The sequence below is a fragment of the Bombyx mandarina genome, chromosome A1, assembly GCF_030267445.1.
Source record: "Bombyx mandarina strain Sakado chromosome A1, ASM3026744v2".
In the NCBI taxonomy this organism is placed as follows: Eukaryota; Metazoa; Arthropoda; class Insecta; order Lepidoptera; family Bombycidae; genus Bombyx; species Bombyx mandarina.
The window spans coordinates 2,543,058-2,568,621 of record NC_143234.1 but is presented as its reverse complement, the minus strand read 5'-3'; the positions used below and the strand labels follow the sequence as shown (position 1 = coordinate 2,568,621).

The following is a 25,564-nucleotide window of genomic DNA, read 5'->3' as shown; positions in this document are numbered from 1 at the left end:
AAATCGTGTAACAAAAAATTGCGATAATTAATATGAACAACTAGCTGACCCGGCAGACTTCGTAGTGCCTCAATCGATAAATAAAAGACCTAAGCTTTTGTATAAAATAAACTTAAAACAAACAAAAGGAATCCGTCCGACGGGGGGACACATCAAAGGGAAAACAAAATTGTTATTTTTATTTATTTAATTCCGAGCATTTTCGTATTTATCTACCTTTTAAACCTTCTCTGGACTACCACAAATAATTCAAGACCAAAATTAGCCAAATAGGTCCAGCCGTTCTCGAGTTTTAGCGAGACTAACGAACAGCAATTCATTTTTATATATATAGATAGCAATTCATTTTTATATATATAGATAGAATAGATAGATTACGGTAATACATAATTTGCTTCGCGCTGTCAGATTATACAGTATTTACTTTAATACGGTGTTAAAATTGTTAATATCAAACTGTCACTTAAATATAGATACGATAGTTGAGTTAAATGAAAAAAAAACCAAACCTAACTTAATTACAAAAAAATGTTTAACAGTAATTCATTCGAACTGTGTATAATATTGCTCGAACTGTGTATAAATCGTACACAGTGTAGTTTATGTTGTGTATAAGCGGTGTTAGGTTTCGCGCGATCCGGCCTATAATTTTGCCTGGGTTTAACGCATTGCTTCGAAAACACAGCTTAGATAAGGTCGAATTATACCGCTCCGAAAATTATTTATAGCCATATTTGTGTATTATTTTGTGTAAGTTATAACGTTTTTGTTCGCTAAATACACTAAACAAGTTTAAGGAAACTTAAATTTATTTTTCTTCTTGCTTTAGTAACGCGCGCGTCGTGCCTTATTGCCTTAATATATTTTGATTTGACTTCTTGGAACCGATCATATAGTTATTTTACGTAAAATACGTTCAAATATCGATATAGTAAAATCAAGCAGGAAGGATGTTTAAAAAGCTTTTTTAAATTTCAAAATTAATAAAATATAGTATTTTGATTGGGCCTTAAATTTGTTCCTCTAGATGAGTGGATGAGCTGATGGCGCATCTGGCATATATCAGCGCCCTTAAATAAATATATTCTGATAAATAAAATAACTGTATAGGCATGGTTAAGGAATAACATCGTGTAATAAAAATCAAACCTGCAAAATTATAATTTGTTTAATTACTGGTGGTAGGACGTCTTGTGAGTTCGCACGGACAGGTACCACCACCCTTCCTATTTCTACCGTGAAGCAGTAATACGTTTCGGTTTGAAGGGTGAGGCAGTCGTTGTAACTATACTGAGACCTTAGAACTTATATCCCAATCATCACCTATAACATCAAAACTTAGTGAGCTTGAAGTAAAATTATCCAGGACGGCTGGTCGACCCAAAAGTAAAGCTACCACAAAATCACTTGAATACCATTCCAAATAATGAATTAATTTTTATAGATAGCATTTAATAAAACATAGTACGCTCTCTGTCTAATTCGGTATTTAAATATTACAACAAGACTAATAGTTAATCGATTTTCATTGTCCAGGACAAAAACTAGCCCTTTATCGATATTTTATAAATTGCGTAATTACTGGTGGTAGGACCTCTTGTGAGTCCGCACGGGTAGGTACCACCACCTCGCCTATTTCTGCCGTGAAGCAGTAATGCGTTTCGGTTTGAAGGGGGGGGCAGCCGTTGTAACTATACCTTAGAACTTATATCTCAAGGTGGGTGGCGCATTTACGTCGTAAATGTCTATGGGTTCCAGTAACCACTTAACACCAGGTGGGCTGTGATTTCGTTCACCCATCTAAGCAATAAATAAAAACAACACTTTGAAAGCTATGAAATGGTGCTTCTCATAACTTGTTTTTATTCGCGCCAAGAAGTGATCTTGGTGATTTCTTTAAATAATCACATGCGATTAATTACTATGTTTGTCAAATATTAAAATCGGGTAGAGAGTGCAATGCCCGATTTTTTTTTTATTGCTTAGGTGGGTGGACGAGCTCACAGCCCACCTGATATTAAGTGGTTACTAGAGCCCATAGACATCCACAACGTAAATGCGCCACCCACCCTGAGATATAAGTTCTAAGGTCTCAGCATAGTTACAACGGCTGTCCCACCCTTCAAACCGAAACGCATTACTGCTTCACGGCAGAAATAGGCGGGGCGGTGGTACCTACCCGTGATTCTAATGATTACTAAGATAGGCATTATTTCTCCAATGTAATCGAGATTTCAACCTAGTCTATATCTAGGCGGTTTTATTACAAGCACCGCTTACCGCCGACCACCATGAACTCATCTTCCATAAACAAAAAAAAAAGTATCAAAATCACAAAAGTATCAAATTATTTTTCTCCGCAGATATTCATGCACAAAAGCGCCATGCAGATGCACGCCCGGGAGCTCCAGCGGGGTCTGGGGGGCGAGGTGAAACCCCACCAGTGCCAGCAGTGCCTCAAGTCGTTCAGCTCGAACCACCAGCTGGTCCAGCACATCAGAGTCCACACGGGCGAGAAGCCGTACAAGTGCTCCTACTGCGACAGGAGATTCAAGCAGCTGAGTCACGTCCAGCAGCACACGAGGCTCCATACAGGTCAGCTGAGTGAACAATCAAGTTACGCTTATCAGTTCGAAGAGTGCATTCAAAAATGAATTTAATACTTAAACGAATAAGCCATAAATTAGAACGAACATCGAATTTTTTTAAAACAAATCGATTATTTGAAGTTAATCGCGCGTAATTCTGTCATACAAAAATCGTATTATGGCAGAACCTTTTACCCTTTATACCAGCGGTCTGGGAGCCGGGGTAAATTACCCCAAATGGGATAAAATGAAATTTTAGGTGGTAAAAATGAAACTTTTGTGAGTACAAAAAAACATATAAAAGTGAAACTTCTTTAGAATGGTTAAATCTTTAGTTATTGTTTTCTTTTCAAAATTATCATGGGGGCTATAATATGAAAGATACTAAAAAGAAGCGATTTGGTTTTTTTTTTTGCTCCGCCAACTTACACAAAAATATTTTGGGGTAATAATTAAAAAAGTTCCCCGACCGCTGCTGTATACTAACGAATGGCCGCAGAATGCGTTGAGAACAAACATAAATCTTGATTATCGATAATTATTCGGGAAAACATCGATTTTTTTTTACTCTCCTGGCGCTTGGCTTTATGGCACTATCATAGAAACCTTCCCAAACAGCTGTACAAAACAATACTACGGGCTAAGCGATCCGGTAATACAAAGAACACAACCAAATGTTTGTTTCAGAACTTGTCTACGACAGTCGTATTCGAAATTCGACCGTAATCTTTAACACCTAAAGACTTAAATTCCTTTGATGTGTTACATTTAAATTTTTCCTTTATTGAAACTTTAAAAATAGAATTACATTTTAATAGCAAGTCGAAATTTATTTATTTACTTTTTCATCGGTGTAAAGACCCGGCAAAGCAAAGAACACAAAAAAAATGTTTAAGTACAACACTTGTCTTCGACAATCGTATTCGTAATTCGACCCTAAATCATTGACTTCACAAGACTAAAATTCCTTTGATACATATTTAAGTTATGACATTTAAATTTTTCTTTCATTGAAACTTCAAAAATAGAATTACTTAAATTTTAATAGCAAGTCGAAATTTAAATATGTTTTTTTTTTCATTCTATTGAGTTTGGTCAGACTATGTGGGCAAGAAAATAAAATGTTTAGCTATATCAAATTCTTCTTGTGCGTATGTTGTATTCAAGTTAATCGGAAGTTTTTAAATCGATGAAAATTACGTTGATAGGTGATGTATTTTGTATGATTAATAAATAGAGATAAAATTAATTGAAGCTAGTTAAAAAAAACACGGACCGCTTCGAAAAATTAACATCACCTATTTATATTCTATTTATGTAGTTACGTATCAGTGTAGATACCTATAATTCCTCTAAAATTTCGAAAATCCACTTAGTAAATATTTTTTTTAGAGGTACCGATCAGCTGATTAAGAAATTTCGTTTTGTTGCCGGTTACGGGTTATCATCAAATTTTCAAAAAGCCCGCCAATTTTAAACAGTACCCACCAATACAGGTATAACTGAATCTAAAAACGCGAAGTCGAATTAAAAGCATTCTAGAAACATCGATTACAACGCGTTCGGAACACGCGGAACGCGGGAACCAGACATTCCAAATTTAAACGGCGTCCGTCTCCATCGAATGATATTCGAGTCTTAAGTCTTAACGTTTATGATTCCGACCGTTAAGTGGAACGCTTGTATTCATTCGAAATAAGAATCAGAATTTACTGTATCAAACGGAACTATTAAATAAAGGATTTACCTTCTCAAATAGGTACCTATATTATCATCGATAATTATATTGTGCCAATTTGTATCTCAATGTCGTCACGTATTCTAAATTTGAAAAGGGGACGTTAAACCAACTCTAATGTTTTTTTTCTTCTGTAGTACCCGCTTATCATCAAGCGAGTTTCACGCTAAGAAGTTCATAAAAAATAAATTTAAGAAAAAAATTAAAAGAAAAAAAATATTATTAATAATTTAGTTTTTACAACCATTCCAAAAATAAAACGTTTTCAACTACTATATTGCTTACGTCACAAAACCGATTTATTTAGACTCGATTACGTTAGAAGTCATACAATACACACATCGCGTAACTAACGCCGAATCAATACATACATCGCCTTCTAAGAAATCGAGCGAGTGGAACGCTAAAATCTAGTTAAACGACTTTTGCAATTAGAACGTCGCACGACACTATTGGTCGGAGTTTTCACGTGAAAAAATACGACACGCCGTATACGTGAAAAGAGTAGGAAAAAAAACCGGCCAATGGCCACGGGCGGTTCGCGCGGCGGCCAATCACGGGCCTCGCATAGCGAAACGTAAACGTACGGCAAGAAAAAAATTGAACAGAAAAAAAAAACGAGAGTCGTTCACGTGTTTTTCCACGTTTCGTCTAGCCAATGGGAGGCGCTGACGTACGCGCGCACATTCGTTCGCTTTCTGAATTTTGTGGGAACTTCTATCCGCATTCGAAAATTTTAAATTAGTTTTTGGTTAGTTCGGTTCTAGTCAATTAATTTCGACGAGGTTTTTTTTTGTGTTCGAAATTTGAATAAACTTGCGATATTTTAGTTTCGAATTTCGAGTTGTACCTCATGCAAACTTTTTTTTTCATAGCAATATTTTTAAGGGTTTTTATGTCCTGGTAACTAAGACCTTTAGGTCATGTCTTATTTTAATTTATAATCTTATTTTTATGCAGAATGATTATATGGAGTGAAATGAAATGAAGATGATTAATTTGCGACATTAATCAACTGGGATGAAATATAATCTCAGTAAAATTGTGGCTCTTTACTGAGATTTTTTTGGAGGATCCCGAGAAATTGCGTCCAGCGGCTTTGCTTCATTTTCATACATTTGTGCACTTTCACAGATATTAAACAGTTAATAAATCACCGTTATTACACATTTAAACCTGAAGAAACACTAAATAGACAAAATAAAACAAATCACACAACTTCACTCCTCGTGTTCCGCCAAAAAGTCCCATAGCACTATCTATAGAAAACAAAGCTCAGATTATGCAAACTTCAATTATACCTTTAATGTTGCCAGCGACTTTAATTAAAGACCTGCCCATAAATGCAGGTTTAAATAAAAATTGTCGTATTTCCCTCGCAGGCGATGATGTCTGGTTGTCATTATGTACGTAATGATTTTTTAATTGTCGTCAATTACAGAGACAGAATACACGCGACACGTATTTGTTCCAATTAACATTTAAGGAAAATTATTTAGTTGTAAAACGTTTTTTTTGGTTTACTATATCGCTTATTGCTACAGATCGGTAGACGGCTCACCCGATGTTAAGTCATTATCGGAGAAATGTGGTCGAACTCTTAATTATATTATGTAACAGCTTTGAACCAAAACATGATTGCAGAATTTAGTATAGTATAGTGCGCACTTAAGTGCTTTGAAGCATTCCCTGCGACTATTGACGGTCAAATATCAACGTAAACCTTAATAACGCTCTCTTTTTTTTTTCAATAAGGCAATCGGCTTTATTGTTGCCAGTGTCAACTAAAAAAAAACCCTCAATCATTACGCAGATATACTTAAAACAACATCATTCATCGCGTTCCCGCTAAAAACACAAAACTTGTATATTTAATAAAACGGAACCATTCTAAATTTAAAAATGTTAAATTTGTGGAAAGTTTTGCCGATTTTCCCGCGTAGTTTTGCACTTTTGTACGTAGCCAATATTTTTTTCGTGGAATCTTTGATGACTCGTTCATAACAGGACGCGGCTTGAGATAATCTTATTGAAGGAGTTTTTGTAGGAAAAAATGTTTCATAACATTTTATGCAATGACTACAATACTACTAATTGTAGTACTATAAATCAAGATACCTAATTACCTAATTTAATACAATTTTAATTTTTATTAAAATTCTTCTTCTTCTTCTCAGTCGTGTCACTCTTGACAGAGTGGTCGTGATCGTCATGTAGTGTTGGAAGGGGCAGACTTGATGCGTCTCACGATGTCGCGCCATCTCTCCCTGCTCGAGGCCATTCTACTGCACTAATTTAGGGAATTTATCGTCATGGAAGTAAACATTATTATTAAAATAGATCATGAAAATTTGCTTTTGCTCCAACGAGATTGTAACTATCCGAATTAATTACGTAAATGTAAAAAGGAGACTCCAAATTTAAAATTCGAAATAAAAATCGAATTCCGTCAAGCGAACGTCAGTCGGCAAACAAATACAGGAAAGATAAAAGATGGCGTAGGTATTCTTTTTTGTTTATTATTCGAACAGGTCGATTGATTCGTCGGCCGCGGTCCGCGGGACGCTACGACGAACTTCGCGTACACACAGAAGTTTTTGTTTATCCGTAAGAAAACTGATGGAAAAACGTTCGACGTTCGAAATTTATTCTTTTGTATTTTCGTTTTGAAATTTTGAATTGTTCCAGAATTGTTTGTTTTGTTAATAGGTATGTACGCGGATTGAGGATTACAATTTGTTTATTTTTAGAAATATATATTTTTATTAGTTTGTTTGTTATGTTTTGTTACGTACTTTGTTACGTTTTGAATGTTAATATGCCATTAATAGATATAGGAAAATAACAAATTTTATTTAATAATTGTCATTAACTTATGACTGTCATCAGTAAGCGTTGTAGTGTAATTTTCGTAACACATATATAATGCACATACATTGCCTTAATCTCGAATATTTAAGGACTATATTTACGAAAGCACCCATGAAATACCAGCTTAAAACGCTTTATTATATTCTGAGTATTAGCTATGTATTTGTCGATGTCTTTACGTTTAAGCAATGGTGTTTTTATATAAATATCAGTAGCGATTTAAATAGCACTATCAAAAGTATTAAGAGATGTTTAAATTACAAGGATATTAAGAAAAATCTTTTTTTACGGTATTGCTTATTGCTACAGATAGGTGGACGAAAATACGGCTCACCCAGTGTTAAGTCGCTACCGAAGAAATGAGGTCGAACTTTTTTTTATTGCTTAGATGGGTGGACGAGCTCACAGTCCAACCGGTGTTAAGCGGCTACTAGAGCCCATAGACATCTACAACGTAAATGCGCCACCCACATTCAAAACAACCACTCTTAATTGTATTATGTAACATTATTATTGCTTTGAATCGAAGCATGATTGCAGAATTTAGATATAAATAAATATCAGTAGCCATTTAAATAGCATTGTTAAAAGTATTGTGTGATGTTTAAAACGGAATTCCAAGGATGTTAAGAAAAATTTTTTTTTTGTTGATATCCATATGTCCACCCTATGAATAATAAGAACCACAATAGATGCGAGCACCGCTGAGCGCTCGTGATAAGGCCATTTAATTGATTAAATTAAAAATTTTAATTTACAATTTAAAAACATCTTCCAAAACAAAAACTCGCAGGTGAGCAGACGAAGTTTCTTGAGCTTCCGCTCAGGAAGCTCGATATTAAAGGAAACTTTCAGTCGAACGTGAAAAATTCGGAAAGAACAAAGGCTTTTCTTCTAGAGTAACAATTCTAGTAATATCTTTAAGATTTTTCCGGAATGTTTCATTTAGATTCACGCCTTTGTTCTTTATAGTAAAAACGTTAACCTAAAAAGCTATTCTAGGACTTCTGACGCGTAGTATTCATGCGTTCACGGTTCACCATACACTAAGCGTTCACCGGTTAACCTTTCTCACTCTTCCGGGAGCACTACTCAATTCAAGACCTTTTTTTTTATTGCTTAGATTGATGGACGAACTCACAGCCCACCTGGTGTTAAGTGGTTACTGGAGCCCATAGACATCCTACAACGCAAATGTGCTACACACCTTGAGAGCTATAAGTTCTCAGTATAGTTACAACGGTTGCCCCGCCCTTCAAACCGAAACGCATTACTGCTTCACGGTTGAAGTAGGCAGGGCGGTGGTACCTACCCGTGCGGACTCAAGAGGTCCTACCACCAGTAAAATAACACATCATTTAAAACAAATTTTACGGTTTTTATCACGACAACTGTCGTCCGTGACGAAGCGCGAACTGTAAAGTAATCGAAACGTTTTAAACATAACGGCCGTCTGGTGTAGTGGTAAGTGACATGGTCACTACACAAGGGGGTCGCGGGTTCGAATCCCGCCAAGGGAAGATATTTGTATGGTAAATATAAATGTCTTTTCCAGGGTTATGGATGTATATTAAATATATGTATGTGTATAATAAAAAATCTTACATTTATTTCCGTTATCTGGTACCTGTAACACAAGTTCTTTACGAACTTATCACGGGACCAGTTAACGTGGCGTGATTGTTAGTAAATATTTATTTATATTATTTATTTATTTATAAAAAAACCGTAAAAGTTACTTTAATTATGACCAAAACCGAACGACATACTTGTCTAACAGAGTGTGGGAAAAATAAAAATAAAAAACTCGCCGTCGTCGTAATAAGGTGTCATTATCCGAAATCATCATTAAGTCGCTTATGTCCGTTCTGAATCTGGTCGGCCTCACACCCCGTGTAAATAATTGTATGTACCGGTACATAGCTGCAGGGGTGGGGGGGCGCGGGGAGCGCGGGGGACGCGGGATAGTGAAAATCAATAAAGTCATCGGAGAGCGCCGATGATTCGCCTGGACGCCACTTCATCTGTGTACTATAGTTTTTATCATCACGCCATTGGCACGAGAATGGGCGCGACAGACGCGTATGTTTTTAGTTCCGCAATGATTTAAGGCAAAAGGGGCAAAAGTGTACGTTGTACCACCTTGGTATATGAGGTCTAAAAATTCTAGTCCTTTTTTTTTATTCTTAATGCACAAAACAAAACTTGTACACAGGCGGACTTAATACCATGGGCATTCTCTTCCAGTCGACCATAGGGTGGTGCAGAGATAATGCATGGTAGGTGCATCAAACAACAACAACAAAACAAAAAAAAGAACAAAATCAAAACAAAAATCTTCCTTAAAGTAACATCTCAGTGTTATAGAATACACAATATAATCTTAAATAAAGGTACTTGTATAGATTACATATGACTTTGTATGCATAAATAAGCATACTACAATTGAATATACCTATATATAAAATAGTAAAATGCATACATACCTACACATAATTACACACAATATAATATGCATGTAAAGTAATAATATATAAATACACATGAAAATACACAATTCAGTATTATAGTTACCTTTACTGGTGGTAGGACGTCATATGAGCCCGCATAAGTACCTTTCCTATTCCTGCCGTAAAGCAGTAATGCAATTTCTTTTAGAAAGGTGAAGCAGCCGTTGTACTGTAAAAACTGAGATTCGGAACTCATATCTCAAGGTGAGTGGCGGCATTTACATTGTAGACGTCTATTGGCTCCAGTAACCACTTAACACCACTCAGGCCGTGAGCTCGTACCCATCTAAGCAATAAAAATACAGGGTACCAACTTATAATCAGTCGGTCATTAACTCCTCTCCCTTCATAAGCTTACAAAATGAAATGTGTCTCCAAATAAAGTTTCTCTTATTAGCATGTCTTACTTACTAAAATTTTACATCAGAGATGAGACCCTATTTTTTATTGCCTTAAAAAAAGTCCTAATTAAAGGAAGTGTATTTTTCTATGTATCTTACCTGAAAGCACCGTCATTTGTAATCCTAACAAAAAAATGGTCCCGTAAAAATTTCATTAAAATAGTTTTGTTTTTAAATCAGAAATAACCGGATAAATACATCATTCGACATAATTCGTGTTTTACTAATGTAAAATTACAGGCTATATGTAATTATGATGTAATTAATAATTAATTTTCAAATAATAAATTCGTTTTGTTTCAAAACCACAATATTTAAATCAAATTACTAAAATTGTAATTCCATTTTCAAACGTAGAGCATTAAATTTAAAAATGTTTTTGTGTAACGCACGTCATAGAATATTTCGAAATTGGAACATCGATACGAATTTAAAAGACAAAAAAAAACACAGTCAATTCAAAATACATTTTTAGAAAAATTCAAATTTAGATCGGTATACGTTTCATTTAAATAAACCCTACAGCTATTGCAATATAACTTAAATTCCCTTAGCACGAATTTAATAAAACAAACTAAATTCGTACATCAAATTCGCGAACCGCAGCTTCGTGTATAAGTATTAGTGTATTGCCTAGATGCAAAAACCGCAATGCTCGAACGTGTTACCTTTATACCATATTAATATTCGAATTATGAATTTTATGCGAATATCAGAGCGAAATGATTATGCTAATTGAATTTCGATCTTATGTTTGAGGTAATTAGATTAGATTCGAGTTTAGCTTTTCGTTGTCGTATGCGCCCTGTCTTCATCGGAGCTGATACGTATTATTATTAATCTAAATAAATACGTGTTCGCGACTGGTCCTTGTGCTGGATGTTTCTGAAAATGAAATCTTATGTTGCTAGTATGATGGTCTAATGTTCTATGGACATTTTCTTGTCACTGATCCCTAAGGCCTATGTACACGCGTGAATAGTATTTGAGATCGTAAAATAAGGTTGTCACGTATAACGGATATGTCGAATGATGTTAAAATAAATAAAGTTAATATGAATTGAATTGAACTAGAGGTCCCGCAGTAGTCGAAATTCGACTATAATTGATTGGAATTGTAAGTTTGTACACTATTATGATTGTATTTTATACTTCTATAATCACAAATTTCGCCAAGAGTACACTATAAAAAATACTAACAAAGACAAACAATATTTAATCTATTCTCAATTTGACAACAGACGTCAAGAACAAAAGTTTGACAATAAATAGTATGCATGCGTGTGTGCGTCAAAAACATGGTATGTAGTGTGTGTAATGTTTTCTTTATTGATTTAATGTATCTTTTATGCATTATTATTTTAAAAAAAATTAGCATTGTGCACTTCTTCTCTATATTCTCTATAAGTGTGGGAAATTTCATACTCCTCCGTCTGCGCAATTTTCGTAAAAAGGGATACAAAGTTTTTGCTTCACGTATTAATATATAGATATCGAACACTGATATGACGGCCTTAACTCAAAATTGAAGTTATGTTTTTTATGAAGTATTTTCCGCGTCTTTTCGGGTATACGATTAAAATCACTTTTACGATTTTAATCTCGCGTTTAAAATATATTTTACGCTTTGGACGTCACGGATGATTGACTCAGCAGTAAAGCGCGGTAAATACGAGTTAAGTCGAAAAGTATTATAGAATATTCTTTTCGTGGTAAGATGAAACCAAGAGAAATGAATAATTAACGCGCCGCAGACCACCATTTTGAAAAATCCTCGCAGCAGGGAACGAACCACAGTCCTCTGGGACCGCGAGTAATTCGCGCACGTAATCCATCTTATCATTTACGAAAAATTTTAATGGAAAAATTTGTCCGGGCGAAAGGAATCCACATCTCGTGGGAGTTGTAAAGATTTGGAGGGGGAAATGTATGTACCTACATACAGGATTTTTTGTTTTCATTATGTAAATATGTTAATATAAATCGCCTTTGAAAAATGTTTATTGTTCTAGACGGCTGAAAAACTCAAAGTCTGTTTCTTTTGTAGTCGTTATTAGAGTTATGAGGCGTTACAAAGCCAATGCCATCACCCACCTTGAGGCATGAGGTCTGTTTTCTCTCCGATCAAGATGTGTCCTACTTTGCGTCAGAAACAGTGTAAGCTTAATATTTCTCAAGCGATTCTATTATAGATCAATGCTTTTTGGAGACCTTATGCTAAATGTATCTAGAAAAAGACGGGACCAATTAAAATTGACACTTCGAGCTGATGTCTTAACGTAGTGGTCACTTATGACTGAGCACGTTCAACTTTAAGACTAAAAATAACGCGAGAGATAAAAAAAACAATAAGTGAATTGCGCTCATGTTGAATAAGGGGTCTTATTGACCCCTCATCTATGCGACCATATAACATATATCACAGACCGATAATATTTCTAATATTAGGGTAGATAAAGATTATTTTCATGGCATACCCAACGCCACGTCAAAACTGTACTGTGTAAGAATGGATACAGATGGAATGGATACGGCCCTTTAAAATGAAAAGCACGTGTATATCTTGTACGCTGACACATGTCATATCGGATTCCCCGATATCTACTCTCGGTACTTTTAGGCCCCTCAGACACTGGTCACCGTCCTCAGAAAACTAACCCATATACACAGCCCATTGAGTTTCTCGCCGGGTCTTCTCAGTGGGTCGCGACTCCGATCCGGTGGTAGATTCTGCGCAGCACAGCTCTTGCTGAAACCAGAGTTAGCAATTTATCAGGTTAAGCCCTTTAGGGCACCTACCGTGTGCGTGTTGCTAGAATAGCCCCATAGGCTCCCAACTAATAGGCAGAGGAAAATGTAGCAGTACCACCAGTGGACCTAGACAGGATCTTAGTAAAAAAAATCGAATGAAATACGTAGGTAGATAACAAATGTTCACAATTGACTTCCACGGTGAAGGAATAGCATCGTGTAATAAAAATTATTATATTATTTTTATTAAATTATAGTTATAACTATACTGAGATCTTAGAACTGATATCTCAAGGTGTGTGGCGCATTTACGTTGTAGATGTCTATGAGCTCCGGTAACCACTTAACACCAGGTGGTCCGTGAGCTCTTCCACCCGCTTAAGCAATAAAAAAATATACCGCTAGCCGAGCTTCCAGTATTCATATTATTCCTTCTCTACGGTTAGAACTCGATAATTATTTACCACAAATCGGGTTCAACACAAAGTTTACATAAAGAAAAAACCTTAAATTTTAATTAGTAAAATGTAAAAGGAATACACCAACTAAATTTCGCTAAGACTTTATATTTAAAAAGCTTTGGTGAGCTTTTTCGTAAAATGAAAGCTTCGAAACGAAAACATTCGTAATTTCCATTATTGGTTCATCTCGAAGGGCTTCGGTTATCTTTTTTTTTTGTCGCTTTCTACGTTTTCCATTCAGTCCTTGCGCCGCCCTCCAGAAAAGAGGGTACAGTACAACGCACTCAAACAAATAAGATACTTGAACATATCTTTTTAAAACAAATATGTGGTCTTTACTTACATACTTACTATGTACTTACTACTCTCTTTAATATGAAATTTAAAGTACGGGAAAAAATCTTAGGTACATCTATTATAACAATTTTTTTTATTGCTTATATGGGTGGACGAGCTCACAGCCCACCTGGTGCTAGGTTACTGGAGCCCAAAGACGTATACAATGTAAATGCGCTACCCACCTTGAGATATAAGTTCTAAGGTCTCAGTGGTCCCAGTGTAGTTACAACGGATGCCCCACCCTTCAATCCGAAACGCATTCACGGCAGAAATAATCAGGGCGGTGGTAACCTACCCGTGCAGACTCAAAAATCAAATCTCACTTCAAATTTAATGTTATAAAATATATTGGAAAACTAAAGCCTTATTATTGGTCTTTCAAAAACGGACATAATTTTAATGGAGTTGCCGCAGTTAATAATGCGGCAAGTATCAACATTGTTAGGTCAGTCTACACGTAGTCTATTTACAGAAGGCCGAGATGGAAAAAAGGTTGTTTCGCGCGATCGGCTTTTATTTGATTTCACCAATGTTTGTGATCAAATTAGTGCGCGCTGCTACTTCTTGTTACTGACTTGGTTAAACAATTTAACTCGGTTTTAACTTTAAAAACCATCGTTTTTTTAAATAGAAAACTCTTTATTAGATAAAGAAAAGAAGTATTAGTACTGTATAGTATAGTATTGATAAATAGAGCATTTCGGTGGTATGAAGTCGTCGTGGCCTAAAGGATAAGACGTCCGGTGCATTCGTTGTTGCGATGCACCGGTGTTCGAGTCCCGCAGGCGGGTACCGATTTTTCTAATGAAATACGTACTTAACAAATGTTCACGATTGACTTCCACGATGAAGGAATAACATCGTGTAATAAAAATCAAACCCGCAAAATTATAATTTACTTTATCACTGGTGGTAGGACCTATTGTGAGTCTGCACGGGTAGGTACCACCGCCCTGCCTATTTCTGCCGTGAAGCAGTAATGCGTTTCGGTTTGAAGGGTGGGGTAGCCGTTGTAACTATACTGAGACCTTAGAACCTATATCTCAAGGTGGGTGGCGCATTTACGTTGTAGATGTCTATGGGCTCCAGTAACCACTTAACACCAGGTGGGCTGTGAGCTCGTCCGCCCATCTAAGCATTAAAAAAATTAAACCTGGAATTCCGTCAAAATTTAATAAGCCATTTTTGTGTGTTTGTATAACAGACAACATATATAAACATGTTTTATATATATTTACAATAGGTATATTAATCTACTAATGCTAGCTTTACACGGTACCAATATACTTCTCGACGCCTATTAAAAGAACACATCAAGCATCGCAGCCCAATATAAAGGTTACACGAGGTTACAGAAAGTTCATAATTTAAAGTAAACGAAAGCTTTTAACCCTTGCTTTTTTTTGGACCCGAAAGAAAACGAAAAGTTATCTTTCAATTTAGTTTTCTGATCGATTTTCGTTGGGATTTTTTTAAAAGCCAGTAAGATGTGTTTTTTGAAGTGAAACTTCTTTAGTCGTCGAACCCGTCGCTTGCGACGAAGGGCTCGACGAGTAAATTAACCCACAGACACAGCCCACTGAGTTTCTTGCCGGATCTTCTCAGTGGGTCGCGTTTCCGATCTGGTGGTAGATTCTGCGAAGCACGGCTCTTGCTAGGGTTCGTGTTAGCAACGTCGGCAGGTTTGAGCCCCGTGAGCTCACCTACATGTTAAGGCGTAGCTGAAATAGCCTTTCAAGGGTATTTCAGCTTCGCCGGTAGTAGATGAATTCGCGTAGTAGATGATCCGGTAGTAGATGAATTCGCGAATCAATTGTTCTTATTCTGATAGGTATCCTTCGGAGTCAAGCAGCTGTTAGCAAATCCCACCCCATCTGCCTGAGATTCGGATAAAACTGAAAAAGACTCCCTCAGTAATCTTTGCTTCCTTAAAAAAATTACTGCGACCTAGTATATGTTACTACAGAGCGACGAACGTAATTCAGAGGTCATTGGTGACCATGAAAAGCTTGTGATAGCTTCAAGAATGTTCTGCATATATAAGTATAATGGAATTCGAATAAAATTTAAAAACAATATTAAAATGTCGACTAAATAATTTAACTTAGTCGTCCGCGACCACGTAAACTGAAAATCGAAACGACACAAAAAAAGTAGGGTGACAATAAAAAAACGCGAGACTAAACCGTAAAAGTACTTTTAATTTTGTCCTACGACTTAAGAAAACCGAAAGTAACACAACTGTCTATGTCAATGTCGTTCTTACGCCGGTCTAAAAGGTTGGGATTCTGTTTGACTAAGCAATTGACACTCCTCATGACTCAAGATGGTTCATCAATCAAACGAGGATTGCAGAGATTAATCAATGGCTCAGCAACTTTGCTATGCCCCTGGCATTGCTGACATCCATGAGCGACGGTAACCACTTACCATCAGGTGGGCCATATGCTAGTCTACACACAAAGGCAATAAAAAAAAAACAGAATGTAGCCACATCAATCGGCTTCCGCAACCACTTACTAACAGCGACACTTCTGCATATACAAAACGTAATTTCCGAAGATATACCTAATGCTTACCGCCCGTCTACTTCCAAGCACTCAGATGTTCAAATATCATCGAAGGAGGCCCCCCAGACAGAGCCCCCGGGCCCCAGATGTCGCGAACCATTTTTGACGGAATGGGCTTTTGCCTAATTTATTTTTTGTCACCTTCTTTTGCCCGGGTAAATATTGACGTGCCCAAGTCGGGAGTAATGTGGATGCTCCTTTTATTATACTCGACTGTGATAATCGAATCGTATTGTCAAACGATTGAATATATCGTAACTTCTTCATAATAGTTAAATCGCTATATGAACATTCTTAATAAAGGAAATAAACGGTAAATGTAAATTATTACATCATTTTATTGATGTCCTGTGTTGCATGGACGAACCCTATTGGAGGGGTTAAAAGCTATTTGGTTTAAGCGACATTTTTGCAGATTTACAGGATAACCATTTAAGGTTTAAAATTTAGAAAAAATATCAAAACAAAAAACTTTTTCAGTTATTCGATTGGAGTAAGCTTAATTGAAGTTCGATTAAAAACGTTGAGTTGTTGATGCTAATACTAAATAAAATGCACCTTTAATTACAAAGATAAATGATGCGTATTAAGCGAAATGTCGTTTAAACCAAATAGCTTTTTACTCCTCAATATCATCTCTCAGTGTGGCTTACATTCCAATGTGATTGAAAATAAACCAACGTTTTATATTGTTTTCAAATTTGATAGAACACTTGGAGGATTTTTTCAAAGATTTTAACAACAAAAAAAACTGTAAAAACCATCAGTCATCAACTAGTCAAAAATACTCTCAGACACAGCTCACTGAGTTTCTCGCCGGATCTTCTCAGTGGGTCGCGTTTCCGATCCGGTGGTAGATTCTGCGAAGTACGGCTCTTGCTAGGGTTCGTGCTAGCAACGTCATCAGGTTTGAGCCCCGTGAGCTCACCTACTAGTTAAGGCGACGCTTATATACCTAGCCTCTCAAGGCTATCAGCTTAGGTATGAAAAAAAAAATTAAAACAAAAATCCTATCCACGTTAACACATTTCTTCGATTCCTTCGTTTCGTATCTCAGTTCTTTTTTTTTCCCCGGAACCGGACGTTCGGCCCGGTGATTAGGAAATTATATTGGGGCGCGAAATTTCTTCCATTTTTTAAAGGTGACGCTCGATTGGTTATTAAATCTCTCCCTCTTTTAATTGTCTTTGAGGATATTTTTTTTTTATTTCTTATAAATTTTCATGGCAAACGAATTCTATGACATTAATACAATTCTTTATTGGCAAGTGTTCAAATATATGATGTGTCTTTGAGTCACACTGCATATATTTTTAATATTAGTCCTCGATTTTTTTCTAAGCGCATACAATATTGGTGAAGCATTATTTTCTGTTCCAACGTACAATGGGGTACAAATTTGAATTCGTATCAAATTTCGTATAAGGGTAAAGGAGATGCATGATCGCGTTACAATTCTTTTTTTTTTCATTGCTTAGATGGGTGGACGAGCTCACAGCCTGGTGTTAAGTGGTTACCAGAGCCCATAGACATCTACAACGTAAATACGCTACCCACCTTGAGATATCAGTTCTAGGGTCTTAGTATAGTTACAACGGCTGACTTACCTTTCAAACCGAAACGCATTACTGCTTCACGGCAGAAATAGGCGGGGTGGTGGTACCTACCCGCGCGGACTCACAAGAGGTCCTACCACCAGTAAAACGCCTAACACATTTATGTTATACTAGCGGACCCGGCGAACTTTGTTCCGCCACACGGTTTGTTTCAAATGCATCAACCGGTCAACTTCAAAATTTTACTTTATTTAAACATAGAACGTTTAGCTGTCAGTTGCGTTTTGTTATTCCATATCAGTTTCGTTTTGTTATACCACGTTTTAAGTCACGTGCCACGGGAACGTGATAAAAAGTATCCTATATCCTTCTCCTGGTTCTAAGCTACCTCCTCACCAATCTTCAGCCAAATCAGTTCAGCCGTTCTTGAGTTATAAATAGTGTAACTAACACGACTTTCTTTTATATATATAGATGTAGATGACAATACAAATTCACTGTTAGCTGTAATAATCCATCCGAATTCATAGTTTAACTGAAATAGTAAAACAAATATTTTATTTTGTATAACGTACCTACGTAAACCTTCGATATTCGTTGCCCATCTATTAGCCGTCCGATCGCCTAATTGATTTGTTTAAAAACTCTTTACTGTATCAATTGAAAGAAAAAACAACTTATTTATAATAATAGATTAAAAAATTTATTGCACGCCGAAGAGAACACCACTCCAAAAAAATTAACCGCAAGAATCCAAGAAAAAATCCAAGAGAAAAACGGTTGATTTGAATAATATCGAACACATTTTTTTAAATTTCGATTCCTTATAGAATAATATTTCAAGATTTAAAAACAACAGCGACTGATTCCCCTTGGGCCATATGGCTCGACGGCCAAAGGGTTCTTGGAGACGGCGTTGAATAAAAATAATAATTAAAAAAAAAACCAAAAATTGTCGTTATTAATAACCTTAATTAATTCACTTCATTGTTACGTAATCAAATAAAACAATTTCTTTTGTTTTGTTTTGTTGTTGTTTTTGTTTCATTGTATTTGTTTTTATGCTTCCCTCAACGTGTAGCTTATTGTTTTGTGTTTTGCAAGTTTTCGAACAACGTTGAGAACACAGCTTTACGAAGTGAGAGTCTCATACTTATTTTCGATAAAGAATTACTATCTGGTATCTAACCAGTCACTTTTATTTTAATTCCCATTACAGATTCTCATAATAGATACTGCAACATTAGTAAGCATCTGCTTACTATGTATATATTTTTAATACTGCTTATATTCGTTATTTACCTAGTCGTCAATACAGCTATACAAACTGAATTTACATAACATTTTGCTTATCATACAAGAACAAGATAATCATGAAAACAACTAGCCCACTGAGTTTCTCGCCGGATCTTCTCAGTGGGCCGCGTTCCGATCCGGTGGTAGATTCTGCGAAGCATTGCTCTTGCTAGGGCCAGTGTTAGCAACACTCCCGGTTTGAGCCCCGTGAGCTCACCTACACATCAAGGCGAAGCTGAAATAGCCTCTCAAGGCTATAATAATAGGTAGGAAAAAAAAACAAAGATGTCGGATACATTGCAATTGGCGCCAACTCTTAACCGAAACAGCGCCAAAAAACATGTCGATTCGTTAACGTTTACGTATTTGGGTTTAATTGATTAAATTTGTTTTTTTAGACTAAAGATCTGGACTTGAGGTAATAACTATCGTTCGTAATCAAATGAAAAACTTCAAAATCATCTAAAAAGGATTTTTGCAAGTCGTCGACGTATGTATGTGTGGATATAATAAGTTTTTAATTTCGTTTCTGTTTTATTCCTTTTATTAAATGACGAAGGTACGTGAACAACATAGTCGTAGACATATAACAGATTATACGTCTTTTGGCGCCATTTTTACTAACGAATGTCGAATAGGAACAAAATTTATTATGTTAAATTTATAGTTCTCAATCGTGATCTTTAATGAGGTTTATATTACGGTAACATGTGCAACGCAGTGCACATGCTGTTTAAAATACCGGTACAAAAAAAATCTGTACGTCCGTAATGACGGTAGTTTTCCGGTATTTACGGGAGAAACGCCGAATTTATTTTCCACGGGATCGGACGCGCAGCTGTCGCACGAATCGATTTACGATTATTCGATTTTGTTAAAATACTTTATCGAATCGATAAAACCGATCGAGTTTTTTTTTTGTTTTTGTTGTCATATAAAAAAAATTATCACATTTAATTACATTGATCAAGAACAGTACAGAAAATTAAAACAAAACAAACTTTTAAAATTCGAATTTCCAAAACAAAAACAAACAAAACGTTTTTTTTTTTTTTTTCAAACAATTCATAAAGACAGGAATCCCGCAAAGTGACGAGAACACGCAAACTCGCTCCCGTTCTCTTTTCAAACCGACGCTTTTGTTTTTTTTTTTTTGTATTCTCTTCAACTTGCTACTTAAGACAATTCTTCCATTCTCCCAAAGCCGTTTCTTTAATTAGCAACAAAGAATAATAGGTCTGCCTGTTCCTTTTTACTTCATTTTTTTTATTTAATTTAATTACAAGCACTCGAGAGAAGACAATGGTTTTAATGCGTTCAGCCATTACGAATTGTTGTGACATGCTAATTTTTGTAAGTCCTTTGTGTGTTTTCGTAACAAACGTTCCTTGTCACGGATCGATGGATCATTTTTGTTTTAATGATTTTATTGTGTGGTAGTAGTCGAAAATTATTTTAATTAGCGATACACAGGGGCAACCATATTAATTTCTCTCGCACATTCTATAGAACAAATTTAAAACTATTAACATTTGCAAAATGACAACATGCAAATAATTCGATTTGAGAGAGAGAGAAAAAATCAGTGCTACCAATACCGCGGAGTTATAATTATAAAGGCTCTTACATACGATGAACGCACGAGATCCAATCAATAAGTCGGTCATATCTTCATAGTTCTCAAACTAAACATCCCGCGTTCGCAGGTAAGTGCACTATTATGTTATTATACACGTTCAAAGTTTCATCACTCGCCTCGAAGTAACGGTACGTGACTAGTTTTGACACAAGCTTGACGCTGTACGTAGGGATGATCCTTTATATTAGAGACAAAGTGAGTTTCGATTTATTTTTAAATTTGTTCTATTTTTATTCGAATTAGTTATGATTTTTTTTTCGATCTCTATTTGTTTAGCCCTTTGACTGCCTTGTAGGTCACCGGTGACCTACGCGGCGCACTGAAGTAATTACGTCATTATCCTGTTACTAAGGCACAGGAATATCTAGTAGACCTTGCAAAAGACGAGTCCGTAGATACTAAGAATGAATCTATTTCTAAAAGACCCTAAAACACATAAAAGAAAGCAAATTTAGGAAATCCCGGCGACTTAGTAACAGAAATCGACGTAATTAATGCGCCGTGTAGGGCACCGGTGACCTACATAGCAGTGAAAAGATTAAACTAGTATTATCTGGTTTAATATAAATCTTCAAGCGGCTTGGCTCTGCCCCTGGCATTTCTGAAGTCCACGGGCGACGGTAACCACTCACCATCAGGTGGGCCGTATGCTCGTCTGCCTGCACGGGCAATAACAAATAAAAAGAAGACACAAATACGAGGCAATAATCTTTACACGCAAATCCCGAAAATTAAATATCTTTGTTAGAGATCTTTATGGAGTCATAGTCGGATACGGATGGTACCATATGAATACTAGAGTCTTCAATTCCGAGTCTCAAGGTGGTGGAATTCACGTAATGCTTCCCATGGGCTCCGCAAAAGCTAACCACACGACTAGCCCGCGACTTGTCATCAAACAAAAATGACCCGTATACTCAAATCAAATAGACTATCATTTAGATTATCCGAACCTAAATGTCACTTATAGACTTCCAAAGCAATGTATGCATTACTAATGTAACAGTTATGTACTATTACGCTACCTAGAAACAATAAAAGTAATAGCTCAATTGTAATAGGTAATACATAATTTATTCATATATTTTTTATTCAATTGTAGACGGTTGACGATTGAATGAATTCAATCGCGATCACGAAAACTGTAAAAGGTTTTTTTTTTATTGCTTAGATGGGTGGACGAGCTCACAGCCCACCTGGTGTTAAGTGGTTACTGGAGCCCATAGACATCTACAATGTAAATGCGCCACCCACCTTGAGATATAAGTTCTAAGGTCTCAGTATAGTTATAGATTCGAGATATTTAAAAAAATATATGTCCAAAACAAGAGATGAAATCGTAAAATTAATTTTATTTGAATCTATGTTCTGCCCAACCGAAAAAAATACTAAATGTCTTAATTAATTATAGTGTTGAGACATTAAATCGAGGTAGATACGTGAAGAGGCAACCTCTAGCAACAGATCCCGTAAAATCTATTTTACAAATTGTTTTAATCACTCTTTGATTCGATCTATCGCCCTAACTTTACGCAACTTTCTAAAAAAAACTTTCTCCTAATAATTCGCTCATCCGAAAGACGTTTTTATTTTACTTTTTGCGCTTAATTTAAACTCAATAGATACTCGAGTTAATTGCTCTTCGCTCCTTTCAAGGATCGAAGGCGAATGGTTTTCATCATTTTCCCTATATTTTTTGGCATTCTTCAAGGGGCGGGGCGTAGAGACCATTGTAAGAAATCGGTGATTAAAATTCAATTTTCGAACAATCGGGCCCGATGTGTTCGCGACGTGGAGCGGTGCATTTTAATTGGACGAACCAATTGTGACGTAGCTTCGCTAATTATTATTATTCGAATAATTCGAATTTAGATAAAAAAAAAAAGAACAAACATTGTTACGTTTGGAACGCAAAACAAATTTTAATCCTGTGTTAAACAAAACAAAAAAATGTTTACCACGATTTTTTAAATTTCGAACGCCCAACGACATCTTTATTGCCAACGTTCTAAATTCGAAAACGGAATAGTATGTACAATAATTTTTACAAACACAAAAAGTTTACAACAATAAAAAGTAAGAATAATAAAAACAACATAACAACCGTAGTAACTTAACCCTTCACCGGCGACCATATGCGCGGCGATCCATCAAATTAGTTACGTTACCGATAAAAAACAATACTTCCTTCCAAAGCCGGGGTCCGGTCACAATGACCCTTTCCGCTATAAAAAAAACATATCTATCTACCTGCGAAACACAAATTTGGATTTGCATAATAATGTGTTTTGCACACTATTATTTCGGGGTTATTGGCTAACAAATGCGCATTGTGGTCATGCAGCTGCTTGGGTCATTGTCCACTGGAATTCGGATGCGCTTACGGGTATAAAGTACCCTTGTCATAGGTCAGAGGGTTGGAGCCATTATTATTACGCGATGAGCTCCAAACGAGACATTCTGTTACAAACTTATTCGTCGCATTCATTAAAATTATTATAATGAAATAGGTTTACTGGTATCAATCCAGCTTCATTACAATTAATTGTTGGGTCGATATCGTATAGACTTGGGTGTGTAGAAATCGTGAAATTATTGTTCTGTGCATAGGATTCAGTGTTTTATTAAACCATTCAATGGTAGAATGAGTTGGTATGACCTGTGACAAAGAACCCCGTTTCTAACTAACTATAATTCGGTAAAAGACGCGTTTTGTAAATATTTTACTACAAGTAACTTAAGATTATGTATAGTCTCAAAGCAAGTGGCGTTCGTGTTACGATGTCCATGGGCTCTTTTAAATGTGTAACGGTTTGCGCTGATTTTCTAGACACTAACGTAAGTCAATCGAAAACCAAAAAAAGGAAAGAACCAACATCCTAGAATAAAAGCAAAGAATATAATACGTATTCAAAATAATGCATACGTTAACGGTCGAACATTAACAGTTCCCTTTGCATTAGTATAGTAATTAAAAAAGCGAAAGAAGAAAAAAAAACTCGGCACAGATTGACAAGCCGGACCCTTCGAACCGGACGAGCCAGGTAAGGGTTAAATTGAATAAAATCGGGAGACAAAAAAATGTTAATAACGAGGGTTAAGTTTTAGCAGAATTTTATTAATGCTATTTGATATCGTAACATGCCGAGTCTATTTTATTATTTCGTCACTGCCATAAATAAATATCGATTGTGAATTATTTATTCGTATTATCGAATAAATAATTCACAATCGATTACACGGCTAATCAAACTCGAGAATATCCGTAAGTTTGTGAAATAAAATCGATTCATGAATTATAATGAACATAAATACATCAATAACATATAATTCATAATAATAAAATGACTTCGACCTTTTGAACAGAAACAACAAGAAATTTTGAATTTCGAATCGAAAAGAATTCAAAGTTGAAACATAAAAAAAAACACTGCTGCATTCAAATCTTTCATTTCTTAGTTAAGAACTAAGCAAAATGAGAATTCAAAAAAAAAACCACATCTCGAGCACTGAATGCTCAATTTAACCTGAAGCTGCCTTTGAATTTTTAACACTCAGAAGTCTGAAGCCTCGTTATATTCTTTGCGAAATCTTCGAACTAAACTAGGGCTGTGGTAAAAATTGGCGGGAAAAACGAGCTTGATTTTCTTCGTAATTCCAATTGATTCTGAATTTAAATTTGTATTTTTTTTTTCGCTGCCACATATTATTACGGCAAACAATAATCCAATGAAATTCTGTTCTGATTTTAAAATCGCTTTGACATTAACAAAATGAATGATAAATAAATTATTAAAAGTTCTATGATTCTCGAATGTTCGATCGGAACGTTTTATCTAACACAAATAAAATAATGATGGGTAACAAAATTTATATACATATTTGCATGATACAAGCAAAACATATTTGCATGATACAAGCAAAACTTCTCTCTCTCTTCTTCAACCCATGTCAACCTAATGCAATGGGTGTTGCTATCTGTACTCCATTCCATTGTATTACCAGGTATTTTGACCAGGTCCTTTCTTTTTTTTTTAGATGGTTGGACGAGCTCACAGCCCACCTGGTTTTAAGTGGTTACTGGAGCCCATAGATATCTACAACGTAAATGTCGCCTTGAGATATGAGTTCTAAGGTCTCAGTATAATTACAACGACTGCCCCACCTTTCAAGCTGAAACGCATTACTGTTTCACGGCAGAAATAGGCGGGGTGGTGGTACCTACCCGTGCGGACTCACAAGAGGTCCTACCGCCAGTAAACCACCAGTCTTTGGTTACATACAAACATAACATAACCTGATTCTCTTTCAACGTCACACAAATTTGTTAATATCCAAATTCAACTTTCGAACGATGGACGCGCATTGAAAAAAAAAACGGAAACCGTAAAATTACCGATAAACAAAAACCCTAAGTAAAAAAACAAATAAACAAAAACCGCCGTCGTCTAAGCGTTAGCCCTGTCCTACGAGAAAACTTGCCGAGACCAACTTTGCCCGTTCGCATTTTTCCCATCGCTCGGGCTAACGGGCATTTTCTTTTTTTTTTTAATTCTATTTTTAACTGAATCTCTCCGGGAATCTTTTTACTCGTTGAAACGTGTAGCCCCTTTCAGGAGTTGGCTGGCTATCTTTCTTAACTTGACTCGACTCGAACAAAACGTTACAGAGTCGAATTAGATGTTTTTTTTTTATGCTAAGTTTTTTATGTTATGTCGTCGTGGCCTAAAGTATAAGGCGTCCGTTGCATTCGTATCTAGCGATGCAACGGAATCCCGCAGGCGGGTACCAATTTTTCTAATGAAATACGTACTAAACAAATGTTCACGATTGACTTCCACGGT

At 36.0% G+C, this 25,564-nt stretch overlaps 1 protein-coding gene across 9 annotated transcripts in view; it reads left to right on the top strand.

Annotated features, from left to right (window-relative positions):
• The window catches only part of LOC114239600 (uncharacterized), a 159,609-nt gene that overhangs the window by 116,900 nt on the left and 17,145 nt on the right, over positions 1-25,564 (top strand). For all 9 annotated transcript variants that reach the window (XM_089739658.1, XM_028169886.2, XM_089739659.1 and 6 more), the window contains one exon: positions 2,364-2,595. In XM_089739658.1, coding sequence (XP_089595784.1) covers positions 2,364-2,595 — 232 coding nt within the window. The remainder of the gene's footprint in view (positions 1-2,363; positions 2,596-25,564) is intronic.